Source organism: Vicia villosa, linkage group LG3 (assembly GCF_029867415.1).
Source record: "Vicia villosa cultivar HV-30 ecotype Madison, WI linkage group LG3, Vvil1.0, whole genome shotgun sequence".
Taxonomy (NCBI): domain Eukaryota; kingdom Viridiplantae; phylum Streptophyta; class Magnoliopsida; order Fabales; family Fabaceae; genus Vicia; species Vicia villosa.
In genome coordinates, this window is record NC_081182.1 from 181,965,636 (window position 1) to 181,981,923 (window position 16,288).

At 35.2% G+C, this 16,288-nt stretch overlaps 2 protein-coding genes across 3 annotated transcripts; one reads left to right on the forward strand and one right to left on the reverse strand.

The window, feature by feature from the left end:
• Window positions 1-1,612: 1,612 nt before the first annotated feature.
• On the forward strand, window positions 1,613-5,632 carry LOC131662644 (uncharacterized). 2 transcript variants are annotated; one of them, XM_058932490.1, is made up of 4 exons: window positions 1,613-1,768; window positions 1,875-3,151; window positions 3,799-4,223; window positions 4,789-5,632. In XM_058932490.1, the coding sequence occupies exons 2-4, from the start codon at window positions 2,290-2,292 to the stop codon at window positions 5,512-5,514; spliced, it is 2,013 nt and encodes a 670-aa protein (XP_058788473.1). In that variant the 5' UTR covers window positions 1,613-1,768; window positions 1,875-2,289; the 3' UTR covers window positions 5,515-5,632. The 2 variants fall into 2 exon arrangements, with proteins under 2 accessions (XP_058788473.1, XP_058788474.1); XM_058932491.1 differs by having other exon boundaries at window positions 1,627-1,768; window positions 2,028-3,151.
• A 396-nt stretch (window positions 5,633-6,028) lies between these two features.
• On the reverse strand, window positions 6,029-9,431 carry LOC131662646 (glycine-rich RNA-binding protein 3, mitochondrial-like). The gene is made up of 5 exons (XM_058932492.1): window positions 9,324-9,431; window positions 8,998-9,154; window positions 8,142-8,210; window positions 7,893-7,999; window positions 6,029-7,093 (listed from the first exon to the last, which is right to left on the reverse strand). The coding sequence occupies exons 2-5, from the start codon at window positions 9,143-9,145 to the stop codon at window positions 6,311-6,313; spliced, it is 1,107 nt and encodes a 368-aa protein (XP_058788475.1). The 5' UTR covers window positions 9,146-9,154; window positions 9,324-9,431; the 3' UTR covers window positions 6,029-6,310.
• Window positions 9,432-16,288: the final 6,857 nt, after the last annotated feature.

Below are 16,288 nucleotides of genomic sequence, written 5' to 3' on the forward strand. Positions count from 1 at the left end.
TCTTGTACAAAGCAAAAGTAACACTACTATCCATTTTCTTCTCTCTTTCTATTTTCCCTTATTTTTTCTTTTTTATTTGTCTATCACAACCAATCACATTCATAAATAAAAAAAGACACTTTCATAATTATCAATCAATTAACACTTTCCTTACCTCTCTTTATTTAATATTTTTTGATTACAATTACAAAAAACTTTATGAGAATAAATATATATTATTTACCATACATAGGTTTTAAATTTCTATTTTTTGTTAATTGTACATATTCAAGATCTAATTACTCTATTAACATATCCATATTTTTATTATTTGTTTAATTTTTAATTCATTTAAGTATACATTAAACGTAGAAACATTTAATATTTGACGGGAGATTGCATATATTTTAGTTTTGAAAAAAATGAGCTAATATCTCAAATAGGTTTAATACATTTTATTCTCTAACTATGTTTAATTTGACGGGGTTGTTATACATTTTAAGTTTGGGAAAATGGGCTAATATCTCAAATAGGTTTAATAAATTTTTAGAATTAACTCATTTGGATTTAACTGGGGTTTCTTAACTCATCTAAATTGACGGGTAGATGTGAACGTATCTATGAGATACCAGTGATTGACGAATCATTTTAATGTTTATCTTTTAACTACTTCTTTTGTTATTGTTTTATATATTTGAAGTTATAAAATTAATTGACGGGTAAATGTGAATATATCTATGAAATATCATTATTGATTGAAATTACATGAATATTTATGAACTGCAAAATAAGTTATATTATGTTTGATATTCCAAACACATGAATTAAATTTTGATAAATGATTATAAGTTATAAATATATTAATGTTATCTAACTGAAAAATATGATGTCATATTTAATAATTTAGTCATTGATACGTATAATTTTGCCTTCTCCCATTTTTAGTCACTGACAACTTTATGTTGCAATTTTAAGAGTTACTACGAAAAATGGTCTTAAAATCTTAATACACGACAAAGAGAATGTTTCGTGCTCCACTACTACAAATGTTGTATACAAGGAGGTTTTTCAATCACTTTGTTAGATGGTAAACTTATTCTTCTTTTCTATCTTATATCTGTAGATGAAACACACAATATTTATATGCCTCAAAGTTTTACATTATTCATATATTTTTTTATACATTTTATAATGTAGGTATATGATGCATGTTGTTGGCTGGTTGCAATCATACAAGAAGATAGCATATGATATTTATACAAACAAATATGTTTATTGTTTTTATTTAAAGACATAAAAAAATGAATGTATTAATAGCTCTTTCGTTGTTTTACCGTTGTGTATTGTGTTTAACATTTATTAACATTTACTAAAACTTGGAAAGTATTTTGGCTAAATATATATGGTTTATTTATATAAGGGAAATTTACAAGTGATATACTGATACATGTAATATGATATCCGACCAGACCCGTGCGACAGCACGGGTTTCCTACTAGTTATGACGTAACACACGGCGAAATTTGGATGAGATTCCAACGACTCGGCAAAACTTTGAATTTATACACAGAAAAATAAATTTTAAAAATTAAAAATAAAATTTTAAAAATTAAAAATAAAATTCTATTATTTGTTCCATATTTTTCTCAGCAACAAAACATTAATGTTTTTTCATCCGTGAAAACACTTCGTTGGAGATAACGGTGTAAACATTAAACAACCTGCGAGATTCGACAATACTTCGTGTGTCCTAGATTCCGTTTCACGATTACTGAGGATTTTCCGGAAAGTAAGCTTTTTTATTTTCTTTTTTACTCGTTTCGTTTTTGTTTTTTTTATAATTTTTCTCCAATGCCAGAAAAAAATTAACCACAAACCCCATTTTTTTTTATTAGGGGTTTTCTCAGAAAAGGGTTTAGCAGCGACGCTTCAACTTCTATACTTTCATAGTGAAATTTGGTTCCTTGTAGTAGTTTTAGTTTTGTTGTTGTTTGGTTTTTGATTCAATGAGTGAATTGAGGATTTTTTGTTTGAATGTTTGTGTTTAGGGTTTTGTTATTGTCAGAATACTTGAAGGGTATTTATTGATTCATTCATGGAAAGTTCTTCATTTGGTTGTTTGATTATTGATACTGATAGTTGAAAGAAGAGGGTGGTAGTTTGTATTGTGGAGTTTGTTTAGTGTTTAGTGCAGCGTTGTCGAATAACGAATATCGGCGATAGTTGCGATATAGCGCTATCGCGTAGTGGAATTTGAACAATCTGTTGTTTTATTTTATGTGATCGGTGATTGATGATGCTGGGTTAAGAATGGATTTGTGGGTTGTTGCGGCGGCTGTTGGAGCTGGTTGTTTAGCTAAACATTGGCACAAGAGTTCGGAGAATGGTGATGATTCATATCGTTTGTGTTCAGAGGATTCGAAATTTGGGAATATTGAGTCCCCGAGTTACCAATTTTCGTTCGGCAAACATACACAGGTGCAAAAAAAGGGAAAAGATGTTTCTTTAGATAGAACAGGTTGGGATGAGAAGGCGTCAGATTCGAGCTCTTTGGATGGTTTTTCGACAAGAGACATGTCGTCTAATCGAGGGTTGAATTGTGAAAATTTGCGGAATTATAATGAGGTTGATTTGTTGTCTCTATCGAACTTAGGTATGCCATTATCACCGTATGAATATGATGATAGCTTTAAGCATGGTGAAGATGGAAGTGAGCGAAATAGTGATACTTTTGGCAACCGTGGTTTCTTTGTTTCTGATTTTTCTGCCAATGTGGTTCCTATACACAATTCTTTCGGAAATAAAACCTGTCTATCGTCGCCGAAACGTTTTCCCAGGCATGTTAGTAGACCATTGAATTCCTTAGAAAGTTGTTTCATGGCTCAGATATATAAAGAACATGCTAAAATGGAAGAGTATGTTTTCAGTCCTCTTTCATCACAATGTATGGCTACAAGATCATTTCGTGTAAGCAATGGAAGCCGAATAGTCAATAGAAGCAATGCTACTTCGATCAATTCATCAACTGCAAGTAAGGAGCGTAAGCTGCATAAAGCTAGTCGAGCAAAAGACGAAAGTGATACCAAGAAGATGAAACTAGACACAATTATTGGACGAAATCGAAGTTCAAGCATTTTTAGTGACGTGCTTAGTGGAAAACTCACCCGACATGGTATGATTTCTGATTTAAAGCAAATCTCATTAGCCTGTGTTGTGTTTGAAATAACTGTTCACGTATTTCATGTTCATGCCTGTGTTAAGAACCATGGTTTTAAACTGTTGTTGCGATTAAGCTGCGAACTTTTACATTGCGGAAATGCGGCCAATGTGGTCAGAATTGTGGCTGTGATGCCATTGCGGAGACCACAAAATTGTTATATTGTGGTCGCAATGGTAAATATCGGCCGATATTGCGGATATTTTCGCCATAATCTGCTATAACAGCTCCGCAAAGTGGCTGGAATGGCGAGATTTTGGCTCTGCCATGGACTGTCATCCGCCATCGACAACACTGAGTAAACGGTGATTTTGATCCTTGAATGTGTCGAGCGATTTTACTGTAGTCCTTGAATTAATCAAAATTACAAAAACATTCTCCTATGTGTTCAATGTAAGTCATTGAGGTGTTCAAAATTACAAAAATATACGATCACGAATATATTTGTAATTTTGATACATTCAAAGAAGATAGTCACTGTCTCATACATTTATCGACCAAATTGACCGTTTACTCGATGAACATTTATACTCGGTTTCTGTCATGTGATATGTTTTACTCTGATAGTTGTTTATTAATATTAACGCATCTGCAATCATCAGATCCGACGTTACTCTTCTGCTTTGGGATTTCTCTTGGGATAATAATTTCCATCATGGGAAATAAAAGAGAAATAATCAAGCTCAGAGAATTGTTAAAGCAGAGTGAGAACTTGGTTCAAGATCTTCAAGATGAACTTGATATGAAAGATTCGTTAACCGTGAAGGAGTTACATAATGAAAATTACGGTTCACAAGAAACATGTGATCATTCCTTCAATAGTAAGGAGCTACATGAATTTTCCCCTGAAAAGCATGTGGATAGCTCTCCAAGAATAGAGTGCAAAGAATCATCCTATGATAAGAAGGAAGAACAAAGTTCCGAATCTATGAGCAAAATTGAAGCCGAGCTTGAAGCAGAACTTGAGAGATTAGGGTTGGACATGAATAATTCAAGTCTGGATAGAAAATTATCCGAGCTTGTTGAGGTAAGCATAACTGTCACATTTTCGAGTAACTACGCAATTCTTTGACACATTCATTCTTTCTTATTTTAGTTGCAGCATTCTTTTTTTTTGTTGATAAAATTAGTTGCAGCATTGTTATCATTTAGTGCATGCTTGAATTGACGCCGACTTTGGCAAAATCAATGTGCCTCCATGATTTTGTTGAAACTCCAAAGTGTAACATTTGTCAAAATCACGATGGCACACCGTGATTCTGCCAAACTCACTGTCAATTCAACATATACTTATTTGTGCTACGTCTAATAGAAAACGGAATTGTGGCAGTAACTGAGTTTCTCGCGACTATCTTGTGTTGGTGTGTAGAATAACAACAGGAAAAAGAAAACCCTCCCAAAGCTATAGATATGGTTTTAGCTCTCCTGGCTCAATGTTTCATGCCTTGTTTTGCCTTGAAATTACAACACATAATGTTTATGGAAAATACTGATATTTACGACGAAACCAACAAACGATTTATCATATGCTATTTCACTCACTACTTGTATTGGGCTCGATGCAAAACTAAAAATTTGCAATATTTTTGCAGATTGACCCGGACTTTGTAGCAGATTTTGCTCAAGGTGAGTTGCCAGCGAACAAGTTCATCGGAACAGATGCCAACGTCACTACACCTCTTCCTTCAAACTATGGAGTTTCGCCGCATGAACTGAGTGTACGTTTGCACGAAGTCATACAACACCAACTCGAGAAACGAGTGAAGGAGCTTGAGATTGCCCTTGAAAATAGCCAAAGGCGAGTAAGGTTTTTGGAATCCAAGCATGATGGTAGTTTTGAAAAGGCGTCTTCTCCTACTAAAGAAAACTCGTTGATGACTCGTGAAGATTGCGACACTATGTCTCAGCCCTTAATTCTCAATTTATCAGGTGAAGCACTTGATGCATACAATGAAGCCTATGAAGAACTAATAAAGATAAATGATTCTGAAGACAATTCACCATCAACCAATATTGAACAAGGTTCACCACTTTCACATGACTGGCATGCAACAGGTTTTGAGCACAGTTCAGCAACGAACTCGGTGGTTGATGAAGGAAGTCTTTCAATGGAACCCTATTTTAGCAAGGAGACAATGTTGGAAGGAGAAAGCTCTAGTGAATTAAATGTTAGTGGAGATGAAAGCCGCGATTGTGATAATGATGAGATCGAGAGGCAGTTGATAAGGCAAATTGTTGAAAGAACCAAGAAAGGTTCTCCTCTTTTTCAAAATGCAAAAAAGATATTGTATTCTATGGATGAAGATGAACAACATTGATATCATCTAGTTACTAGAAATGTAGTAATAGAAAGAAAAAAAGTATTATTTATTGGATACAGTGAAAGGTTCCTTTGATCCGGTCTTGTCTTGATAATAGTAACTTTTGATTCTACAATTATATTCTTACTGTCGTCAAGAAACTAGAATGAATATTCTGTCAAAAAAATGAAACTAGAGTGAATGACCAGAAAGTGGCTTTCACAACACGAATCCTTAAAACACCGATGCTTTGAAAAATGGATCGGACATTGAAATAGCGAGATTATAGTTCAACCGTCTTAAATTGCTTGGGCTGGTATAAAACCTCACTCGAACTGTCAAAATAACCTGAGGTATAGTAAAGGCCAGTAAAACAGTTCCATTTTGTTGGGTTTATTAAACACAGCTTAACTGTTATTATGAAGAACAGAAATTTTTAGATTGCTTGAGGAAGAAACTTAACATGATTGCTATGTACATTAGTTACAAACTTACAATTACTAACATTAAAAACTGTAAAAATATGAGAAAATGAAAGTTCAGTGTTAATTCATTAATTCTCTGAATGATATATACCAGTTTCTAACAGTATATAAACCCACACAATGTTTAAAGCAGTGTCAATGAGACTCAAACTCCTAGTGAAGATCTCAACTAATCAAAACATGCAACAAAATTTAGATTCCTGACTCATGACAAAGCAAAGAGACGCAGAATAGTAGTTTCGTTTCTTTTTGATTATACAAGCTAGAAAATAATATCAGGAACAAGTCCACCTAATATTGGTAAACACCCAAGACATTTCAAGGCTCCATCAAGCCCTTTTAGCAAAAGCATCTGCTTCATGATCATCATTCCTGAAATTTTCTTGACCACTTTCGCCATATCCACCAGCAAAGCTGCTCCCAGTACCTAAACTGCCACTGCCATACCCTGTTGCATTTCCAGGGTATTGACTACCAGTGAAACCATTGCTCGTACCGGCAGCAGCGACAGAAGAAGCACCATAACCACCATCAACAGGAGGAGAACCATAGTTAACAGAATTGCTTTCCACGCCACCTACAGCAGCACCATAATTTGCACTACCACTGCCATAACCACCAACACCAGGAGCACTACCATAGTTAACAGAATTGCTTTCTCCACCACCGTAACTTGCATTGTCACCACCATAACCACCAGCACCAGGAGCACTACCATAGTTAACAGTATCAGCAGCTCCATAATTCCCATTGTTACCACCGCCATAACCACCAACAGCGGGAGCACTGCCATAGTTAAGTGTATTGCTTTCACCACCACTCACAGGAGCACCATAATTCGCATTGTTGCCACCATAACCTCCACTAGTAGTTCCATCATTGTAAGTGCTTCCATAACCTCCAGTGACATTACCACCAGCATCACCATACCCACCACCGCTTGGAGCAGCACCATATGGAGAGTTACCATAACCACCTTGATATCCAACACCACCTCCACCACCATAGGAAGTATTTCCATAAGATCCACCAAAACCACCATCACCGCCGCCATACCCTCCACGGGCTCTTTCGTTGGCAAAATTTACACCAACCCGGCGACCATGTAAATCCTGTAAAGAAAATTACATTCATAAAAAAGAAATAATAATGTAAATGTAATTTGTCAGTCAATAATTGACTCAACAATATATATGCCAAACTAAATAAACACAAAGGGTCAAAGAATGTAACATACCAGGTACCACTTCACTTTTGAAGTTATAAACTCGTTTACGTTATCGCAGTTGAGTTACTTAAGAATTATTAGTTATAAACTAGTTTACGTTATCACAGTTGAGTTACTTAAGATTTACAAATAAAATACGACATGTAGAAGCGTTATAAGTTCCTAATAATGAAAATTTTAACGGGAGACCGTATGAATATCTTCTCACTCATGAGTTATGACCTATCAAATGAAGGAACCACAATAGCAGGTAAACCGCAAGGATGAGGTTCTCTCTATCTATTATGAATCTCACAATGATTAGCTATTTAATAATAATACTCAATCTTACAGCTCAAACTAATGAGACAACGAGACCATACTAGTTTATGAAACTTGTCAAGATCAGAACCCAAACTAATGGTATTAGTCACAGCCACATTAATAGTAATGTAAATAGTTAGACACATTTGTAAAAGCCCTACATTTCTAAGGACATGTAACAAAAAAGCAACAACATCGACAAACTCAGACACATGCACTGACAGTTAAGAAGCGCAAAAAATTGACACCTAAGTTTCATTTAATGGCTTACCTATGAAGTTTCATCATTTGTATATGTGTTATGTGTATACGATCATTCTGCAGTTTAATTTTACTAATAATGAAACACTAATAATACTAAGAACAACAGTCTGATCTACCTGTCCATCCAAAGCTTGAAGGGCACTTGATGCCTCCTCAACTGTATTGTAAGTAATAAAGCCAAATCCTTTGGACCTACCAGTTTCACGATCCATAATGATCCTCACTACAAAAGCAATGAGGTTAAACAGAAATTAATAATGACTTCAATCAACACAAACGACTGCAACAGTTCTTCAATTGAATCCCCTTCCCCTGCAAAAGAATTTATTAAAGGCAGAAGAAAAGCGGATAAACTGACTACTTACCATCGACAACTTCCCCATATCTTGCAAAAACTTCCCTCAAACTTTGTTCATCAGTAGAATATGAAACACCTGCAACACACATGTAGATGTAATCATTATAAGCATTATCAACTATAACCAGTGTTCTTCATGGCAATGGCAGCCCATGCCAGAGAGCCAAAATCCCGCTACACAGGACACTTTGTGGCACTGTTGTAGCGGAAAAACCAGCAATATCTGACGATAATTACCATTGTGGCGAGCTTAAAAACCGCGGCGCGGCGTATATCTGCTATAGCGCCGCAATTGTGGATATTTGATAACACTGAATATAACTATAAAGATTCTACCTTGACATGACAGGGTATAAATATAAAACAAGGATCAAACCTATTACAGATTTATCATAGCAAACTTATCTTGCTTTTACAAGATATTGACTACACAACTATGTAGCATCAAAAATTTAAATCAAAGGCGTGTTAGGTGTCTGACACGTGTCATGTTCAACACAAACTCATAGATTTATATTCAATCACTTCTAATGTCCAAAATGATTCATCAGTGTCTACGTATTCGGTGTTTGTATTGTGTCAGTACTTCATAGCTTCACAGCTTGAACGGTGACTGCGAGAACCTCCGACAAGGTTTCCTTTCAATTTATGAAGCGCAGACACCAGAAACACAACATTGACACCGACAAGTCGACACCGGTAATAATTTGAAAAAAATAAATAATTTAAACATAATCACAAGTGTCTGTTTCATACACCAACAACACATTTTTCAGAAGTGTCGGTGCTACAGAGCTTTCAGTATATACGAGAAAAACAAAACACATGTATACAAAATAGAGTAGATTGTTATTAAAACCCACCTCCTACAAACAGCTTTGTAGACGGAACACTCGAAAAACACCGAATAGCTTGGAAAACAGATGGAAAAGAACGTAGCTTAATCTCAGAACTGATCTTTGCATTCGCCGCATTCCTTATTATATTCCCAATTCTTCCAAAGAAAGCCATTTCTGCAACCTGATGAAAATTATCAAAAAAAATTAACCTATATTTCACTATGAATCTATGATCAAAGAAAAAACTAATGTAATGAACAAGGATCATAACTAAATTTTCATCTTATATGAAGAAATGGAAGCTGAAATTGAGATAAGCATGAAGAGAAAGTTGGAGGAAGAGAACGTACCTTGAATTTGTTCTCGGTGATTTTCTCTTCTGCTTAAACCCTAGCGAGGTTTTGGAAAAGGGGTTTAAGAGAAGGTGGTTGTTGTTTGAATTGATATCAACCGTTGATTCTTGCATGAGGCGATGAAAACTGGCCCTTGGATGGTTTCTTTGTTATGTGGAGGGTATTTTTGTCAAAGTAGGGATAAAAGTTATTATTTTTGCCACAATGAGTTTGCTCGTCAAGAAAAAGATATTTGTAACATCCATTAAATTCTAAATAATGTTATTTATGTGAAACTTTCAAATCAATCATACTTGTGAATGTGTGTTGTATATAGGGGTGGCAAAACGGGCCGCCCGCCCCGCCCGCCCCGCCTTATGCCCGCTAAAAAACGAGCGGGGCGGGATGCCCGCCAAGTAAAATGGGCATCAAAATCATGCCCGCCCCGCCAAGATGGCGGGTTGGCGGGCGGCGGGCTTACCCGCCTATTTTTATTTATATTTTTTCAATAGATTAATATGCTTTTTTTTTTACCTTTTAATTAAACTTTTCACTTATTTTTTAAAACAATTTTTTATAAAAGTAATTTTTTAACAAATTTACTCAAAAATATTACATATATTTATAAATAAATGTATAAAATAAACCATCAAGAATTGAAATTACTAGAATTAACTAAAAAAAGTGAGTTTTGGAGGAGGAGCGGGTTTTGGCGAGCGGCGGGCTTTGGCGGGGCGGGTATGGCGGGCGGCGGGTTTTGGCGGGGCGGGCTTTGGCGAGCGGCGAGCCTAGAATCCCAACCCAACCCGCCAATTTTTGGCGGGTGCGCGGGCGGCCCTGCGGGCCCCGGCCCGTTTTGCCACCCCTAGTTGTATAACTGAATTGCATATAATTTGATTCTCAGTTCATGACTTTTGATTAAAGAGTGACGGATTGATAAAGGCTTTGTTCCATAAAATTAACTGATACTCCCTCTGGCCATAATTATAAGCAAATATTCTCTTTTTAAGTTTATTGAATAATGAATGTATCTGGTCTTTTATGTAGACCAGATACATTCATTACTCAATGAACCTAAAAAGAGAATATTTGCTTATAATTCAGGCCGGAGGGAGTAGTTGATAAACTAACATGAGTGTTTGATAAATTAGCTGTTTTATTAGCTGATAGATACAAAATGACATAAAAGATCATTTTAATTAATAAAGATAATAATATTTTGTTGATATAATAAGGGTATAAATGGAAAAAAAGTCACAAGTTAAAAGCTACAAGCTCAAAAGTTACTTCAAATAGGTTTTGAAAAAAAAACTAAAAGCTAGTAAAAAAACTACAAACTAAAAACTAAAATAGAGTTACCAAACAGAGTTTTTTCATTAATGTGAGCTGAAAAGCTAAAAGCTAAAAGCTCTTTTTTGGGTCTTACCAAACAGACCCTAAGATCTATGAAGCATAGCATAGACTCCGACACGAGCATTGAAATACGATACACGCAGACATTTTAACATAGATAATGTCAAAAATATAGGACACTGACACTGCTACATATATATGATATTATTTAAACTTCATTTATCCATCTATTATTAAAAGAGTTAAAAATAATTTAATCAAAATTATTATCTTTAATTCTTCATTGATAACATTGCTTCATGTTTAATTCGTATACATGTGTGTGAAATTTATCTAAAACTTGTATAGGTTGTATTGAAGAAAAGGACAAAAAACAAATTATTTTTAAACAATCGTCTAAATTGTTCGACACGTGTTGTATAAGTGTCATACAATTTTATGGAGACAATCAATTCTATTTTAGAATAACCAAACACTTCAAAAAAAAAATTAGAATCAATTATACACATTTAGAATTGTTTTTTATTCTTTCAAAAGATAAATCAAATATACTCATAATTTATCCTTGCAAAATTGCTTGTAACGTGACGGATGTCATTTACATGAACTCTTTGGGGACTCTATTTTTAACCAACAAAGGCATGAGTTTTTTTCAATACATTCATCCTTTCACGCGCACTATTATTGAGTTTGGTGCTTGAATATAAACAATGAGTGACCCAAATTACTGGTAGGAGAGACTTGATTTTTTCAATACACCTTATTCAATAAACATTATTGGATAAGGTGGGTTGACCAAATCGAAAAGCTCTTGATATCATGATAATTAGAGTTTGGTCTAAAAATCAGCTTGTATAACCATTATGGAATATTCTTAGAGTTTGACATAACTCTTTATAATTTTTTTAGAGATTTTATGTCTAATCAATGTGAGATTTGATAATTTTTTTAATACGCCTCTTCTCTTCCAACATTATTGAGTTTTTTGCATGTATATAAACAGTGAATGACCCATGGTCCGATCATTAATACAATAATATTATGTTGAAGTTAGAATTTGCTTTAATTTATTCCTATAAAATTGACTCGTCATGTGAAAGGATGTTACTCTATATATAAATCATCGGTAGGCTTTTTCTTTAACCTTGTGGGACTTGGATTTCTCCCGATACAAACTACCAACAAAATAAAAGAATAATTTGTCTAATAATAATCTTTTTAAGCGTGTTGGGTAAGTTTTACAAACAAAAACTCTAATCAACTGTTGTCTCTGGTGACTAAACAAAATCGCTCATGAGTGAATACTTTAAGTATGAAAGAAGGATACAGTTTGGAGAAGAATAAGTCACAATCCTCTAATGATAAGAAATCGTGTGTTGTCTCTTATCTGAAGATTCTTCACAAGATTTTGGAACAAAGAATATATTCATCCTTCATTGTCTTAGGGGAGTCATTCCTCTGAAAGATCAAAATGTTTAGTCCTTATGAAGTCAAGTTAACAAGAAGGTATACTTTAAAGATTATAAAAATAATTTGGATCCAAACTTTACAAGAATATCATAAAGATTTTATCTACTAAGTGGCCTTCAAGCACAAATAGTACAAATAACGTAATTCAAGAAAAAATACAATAGGATGTTGCTCATAAGCCTCACATGTCAAGGCCTAAATACAAGCAAGGAACATAGGATTATATATGATTTCAATCAAGCTCAGAGCATAGAATTTTGACCTCCTTCAAATTTTCCATTGTCAAGTCTAATTAGACAATGATCTACACAAGATGTTGAATCAAGTGGGAGTGGTTCTAACTGTCCTCTCTATATAAATCCCTTTATCCGTTATGACTCATATATTCTACTCATTCTCACACTTATACTACTTCTCATTCATTTAATGACTTTGGTGTTAGAATGCTAACCTTGCAGGTCCACCCCGTTCCACTATACCATAAGCTCGTTTCATCGCACATGAGTCCTACTTCACTCCATTATCAACCATTTATGGTTCATGAACAAAACAATGAAGTCGTCTGTTGAAATTTACATATGATTCCCATAAAATTCCACGAGAAATCATTGTCTCATATTCTCCCGTTTGAATCACCGATCAAACTTTTGAAACACTGGAAACATTGAGACCTACTTGATCAACCTCAAAATGCACCGCCGTTGTGAATGCTTTAGTAGTCAATATTCTCGCTCCTAAGGTTGAAGACAATCATATCCTGGTAACTTCCTTTCTTGGTCCTTAAATAATCGGCCAAGGCATATTCCATATCCTCCCAATTTTCCAGTCTTTTCAACAAACACTCCAAGGCCAAACTTTGACACAATTTCTATCGCAACCAATAATTCTCAGACAAGAGATATTTCAAAGTCTCCATCAGCTAAAAACTAATCTAGGTATGCAAGGGACTAATGATATACTCAACAATGTTTATAAATTGGTGCAACAACATAAATCACACTCTTTGGTTGAAATAATACTTTGAATCAAAAAATCTCCATATGCTCCCTGTGAGACCCTTCTATGTGCAAGGCATCACACGACAATAAAGAAGTCGAGCTAAGACTGATCTTTATTGACACCGTCTCTCAGCGTAAGATGATCCCTAAATCCCTATATCACACCCGGTGTTGATAACATCATACACCACCACACGAATCCAGAGAAAGAAGAGCAGTCACGCCCCTTGGAAATTTATTGCCCATATCGTCCGTTGTCACACTACTCACGAATAGACGATGGGTGTAACACCCCAAATCTACCATGCAAATATACAATAAAATCAGAGTATAAATGTCTCAAACCATACATCACATTTGAGGCGTCACAATTTTGACTTAAACTAAATCATAAACATGCTCACATATAAAGAGACATAGCTGGTATAATGGAGGATAACTCATACTTCATTAATTACCAAAACCCAATAGTAATAACATCGCAGCGGAACGACATCAACGACATAGTCAATCATACATGCCGATCATGGGCAACAACAAATCCAACATATCTCCTTGGGGCATAACAACATATTCCAATAAGAGATAACAATATCCAAATATAACAACAAGAAATAACAAGACAACACTGCATAATCAAAACAAGCTAGACGTCCCCGAGTGCTACGTATTAGAGCATAGACACACCGAAACGAGCTAATAGGTAAACGGCTACTCCATGTCGTTACCTGCACGTTACCAACGGATGGTAACATTCAAACAGAAGGGGTGAGATATCATTCATTATAAAGAAACGTATGATAATATTCAAAGCAAGAGAAAGGATCATACATTGGTCACCACTTCTCAACACATATCATATACCATAATTCACATCACTTAAACAACTTACAAACGGTGATAATGTCAATAGTTCGATTATGACACATATAATTAATTTCCACACATATCCAATGATGCAACTATCTCATCACACATCTTAACATCCACATCATAAGCACAAACATTCAAATATAGCTCATCATGCGACTTTACTTTATGCAACTCAAACTATGCAAATGCATGTGCTACCATTGGAGTAAACTCCCGTCTCAAACAGTTTGCCATTGGGCCGTCTCAAACATTTGCCACAAGGGTCGTCTCAAACAATTGCCACAAGGGTCGTCTCAAATAATGCAATGGATGCGACTCAATGATGCACACCTATATTCACACTTGAACGACTTAATCAACTTAAACGACATTATCAACTTGAACGACTTAATTAACTTCAACGATATAATCAATATTGAAATCCAACAACAACAACATCAACGTTATCATTCACGACAATTCAAAACATCATCAAATAGCAACATACAAGTCAAGGAAAGGTTTCAAAGAGATATCGAAAGGTTTTCAAGTCATATACACTAGAAAGACATTAATTAGAGATTCATGGAGGTTCAAACGACACTTAAAAAGGAGTTACGGATCAAAAGATATGATCATTTGAAATTTCACAAACCAGGCATTTCGCCCCGCGGAAACAATCACTCGCCCGACGCTTGGAGGCAGAAACTTAGCCACCCTCTCGCCGCTACACTCGCCCGGCGAAGCAACTCGCTTTCCCGGCGGAAGCCACAAAACAACACTCGCCCCGCGAAGCAAAACGCTCGCCCAACGCTTTACACCAGAACCAGAAAAAATCTGTGTGTTTTCAACACTTCCAACACCAACCCAAATTCCATTTTAACCATTCAAACTCATTTCAAACATCAGTTTATCACATGTTATGGGTTCCTATTCATGTTTCTAGGCATGAGTTCTCATACAAACATCTACAACATGATTAATAGCACAATTTCAAGAATTCTATCATAAACCCTAATAATTTCAAATCACACATTCATGGAAAAACAACATATGATCAAACCCACCCTAAACATCGTCATACATCCCTTTAGCATGAAAGAATCCCACCCTTACCTTAGGTTTTGAATTGAAACCAACTCTATACTTCAATCTTGAATTCTCCTCTTCTTCACACTTTTATCTTCTTTTCCCAATTTCACAAAACAAGCTTCTAACTCTCTAATTCTCTAAAACCCTTGTTTTGTTAAACCCTTACTATATTTTCGCATTGCTAATGGGCTCTAATTAGTACCCCACAATTACTAACACTAACTTAGGCCCAATAACTAATAACCATCACTAACTTATGTTATTTATTAATAAAACTCAATAAATAAAATAAAGCCACATAAGCACATATAAACACACTTAATCCACATAATTCACAATTAAATCACATGGCACACAATTAAATACAAAAAATACAAAAATAAAACGGACGTTACAAGGGGCATGATGTTGAAAAATCAAGCTTCCCAAAAGAAGAGGAATTCACTCTTGAAGCATATCCTCGACAGTGGAGTCTTAAAGTCCCTCGAGAAACCTCCTAAGTTTGAAAACTATGACGGCTTTGGGGATCTAGACGAGCATATCGAACACATGGACACCTGAATCTTCTACTACCACACCCAAGAGGTCGTGAAATAAAAATGTACATGCTAACCCTCAAAGGAGCCGCAATGATGTGGTTCAAATCCCTCATAGACAGAAGCGTAAACTTCTAAATGGAAGTCTATGACTCTTTTGCCACCCAATTTACCGCTCCAAAATAACCCACTATGATAGCCATCCTTAGTAGGATCTAGAGGAAGAAGAAGTAGAATCTTTGAGAGTACATTTAGTGATTCACCAAAGTAGCAATGGAAGTGGGGGAACAAATGACATATTAAAGTGTAGGATATTTAAAAAGGGACGAATATAGGGTTGTTTGTTCTGTGAGAACTTAGGGCTATAAAGGGTTTTTAGCTTAAATAGTCATTTGACTAGGGACCATCCCTACATCAATTAAGAGGAAGAACTTGAAGGTTGAGAAAAATGCAAGAAGGGGGTTTGAATTGTTTTTTCTAAAAACTTTGATTCTTTTAAAATGGGTTTCAAAAGTTAGAGAGATAGTTCAAGGAAAGAAGAAAAAGAACACTTTCAGTTATCCTGGTTCACCTTAGAAAAGGCTAATCTTGTCCACCCGCCAATGTGATTTTGCCTTAGAAAATGACTTAATCCACTAATCTTGAAAGATTACAAACAACCTCTAAGAGTCTAGAAAGAAAC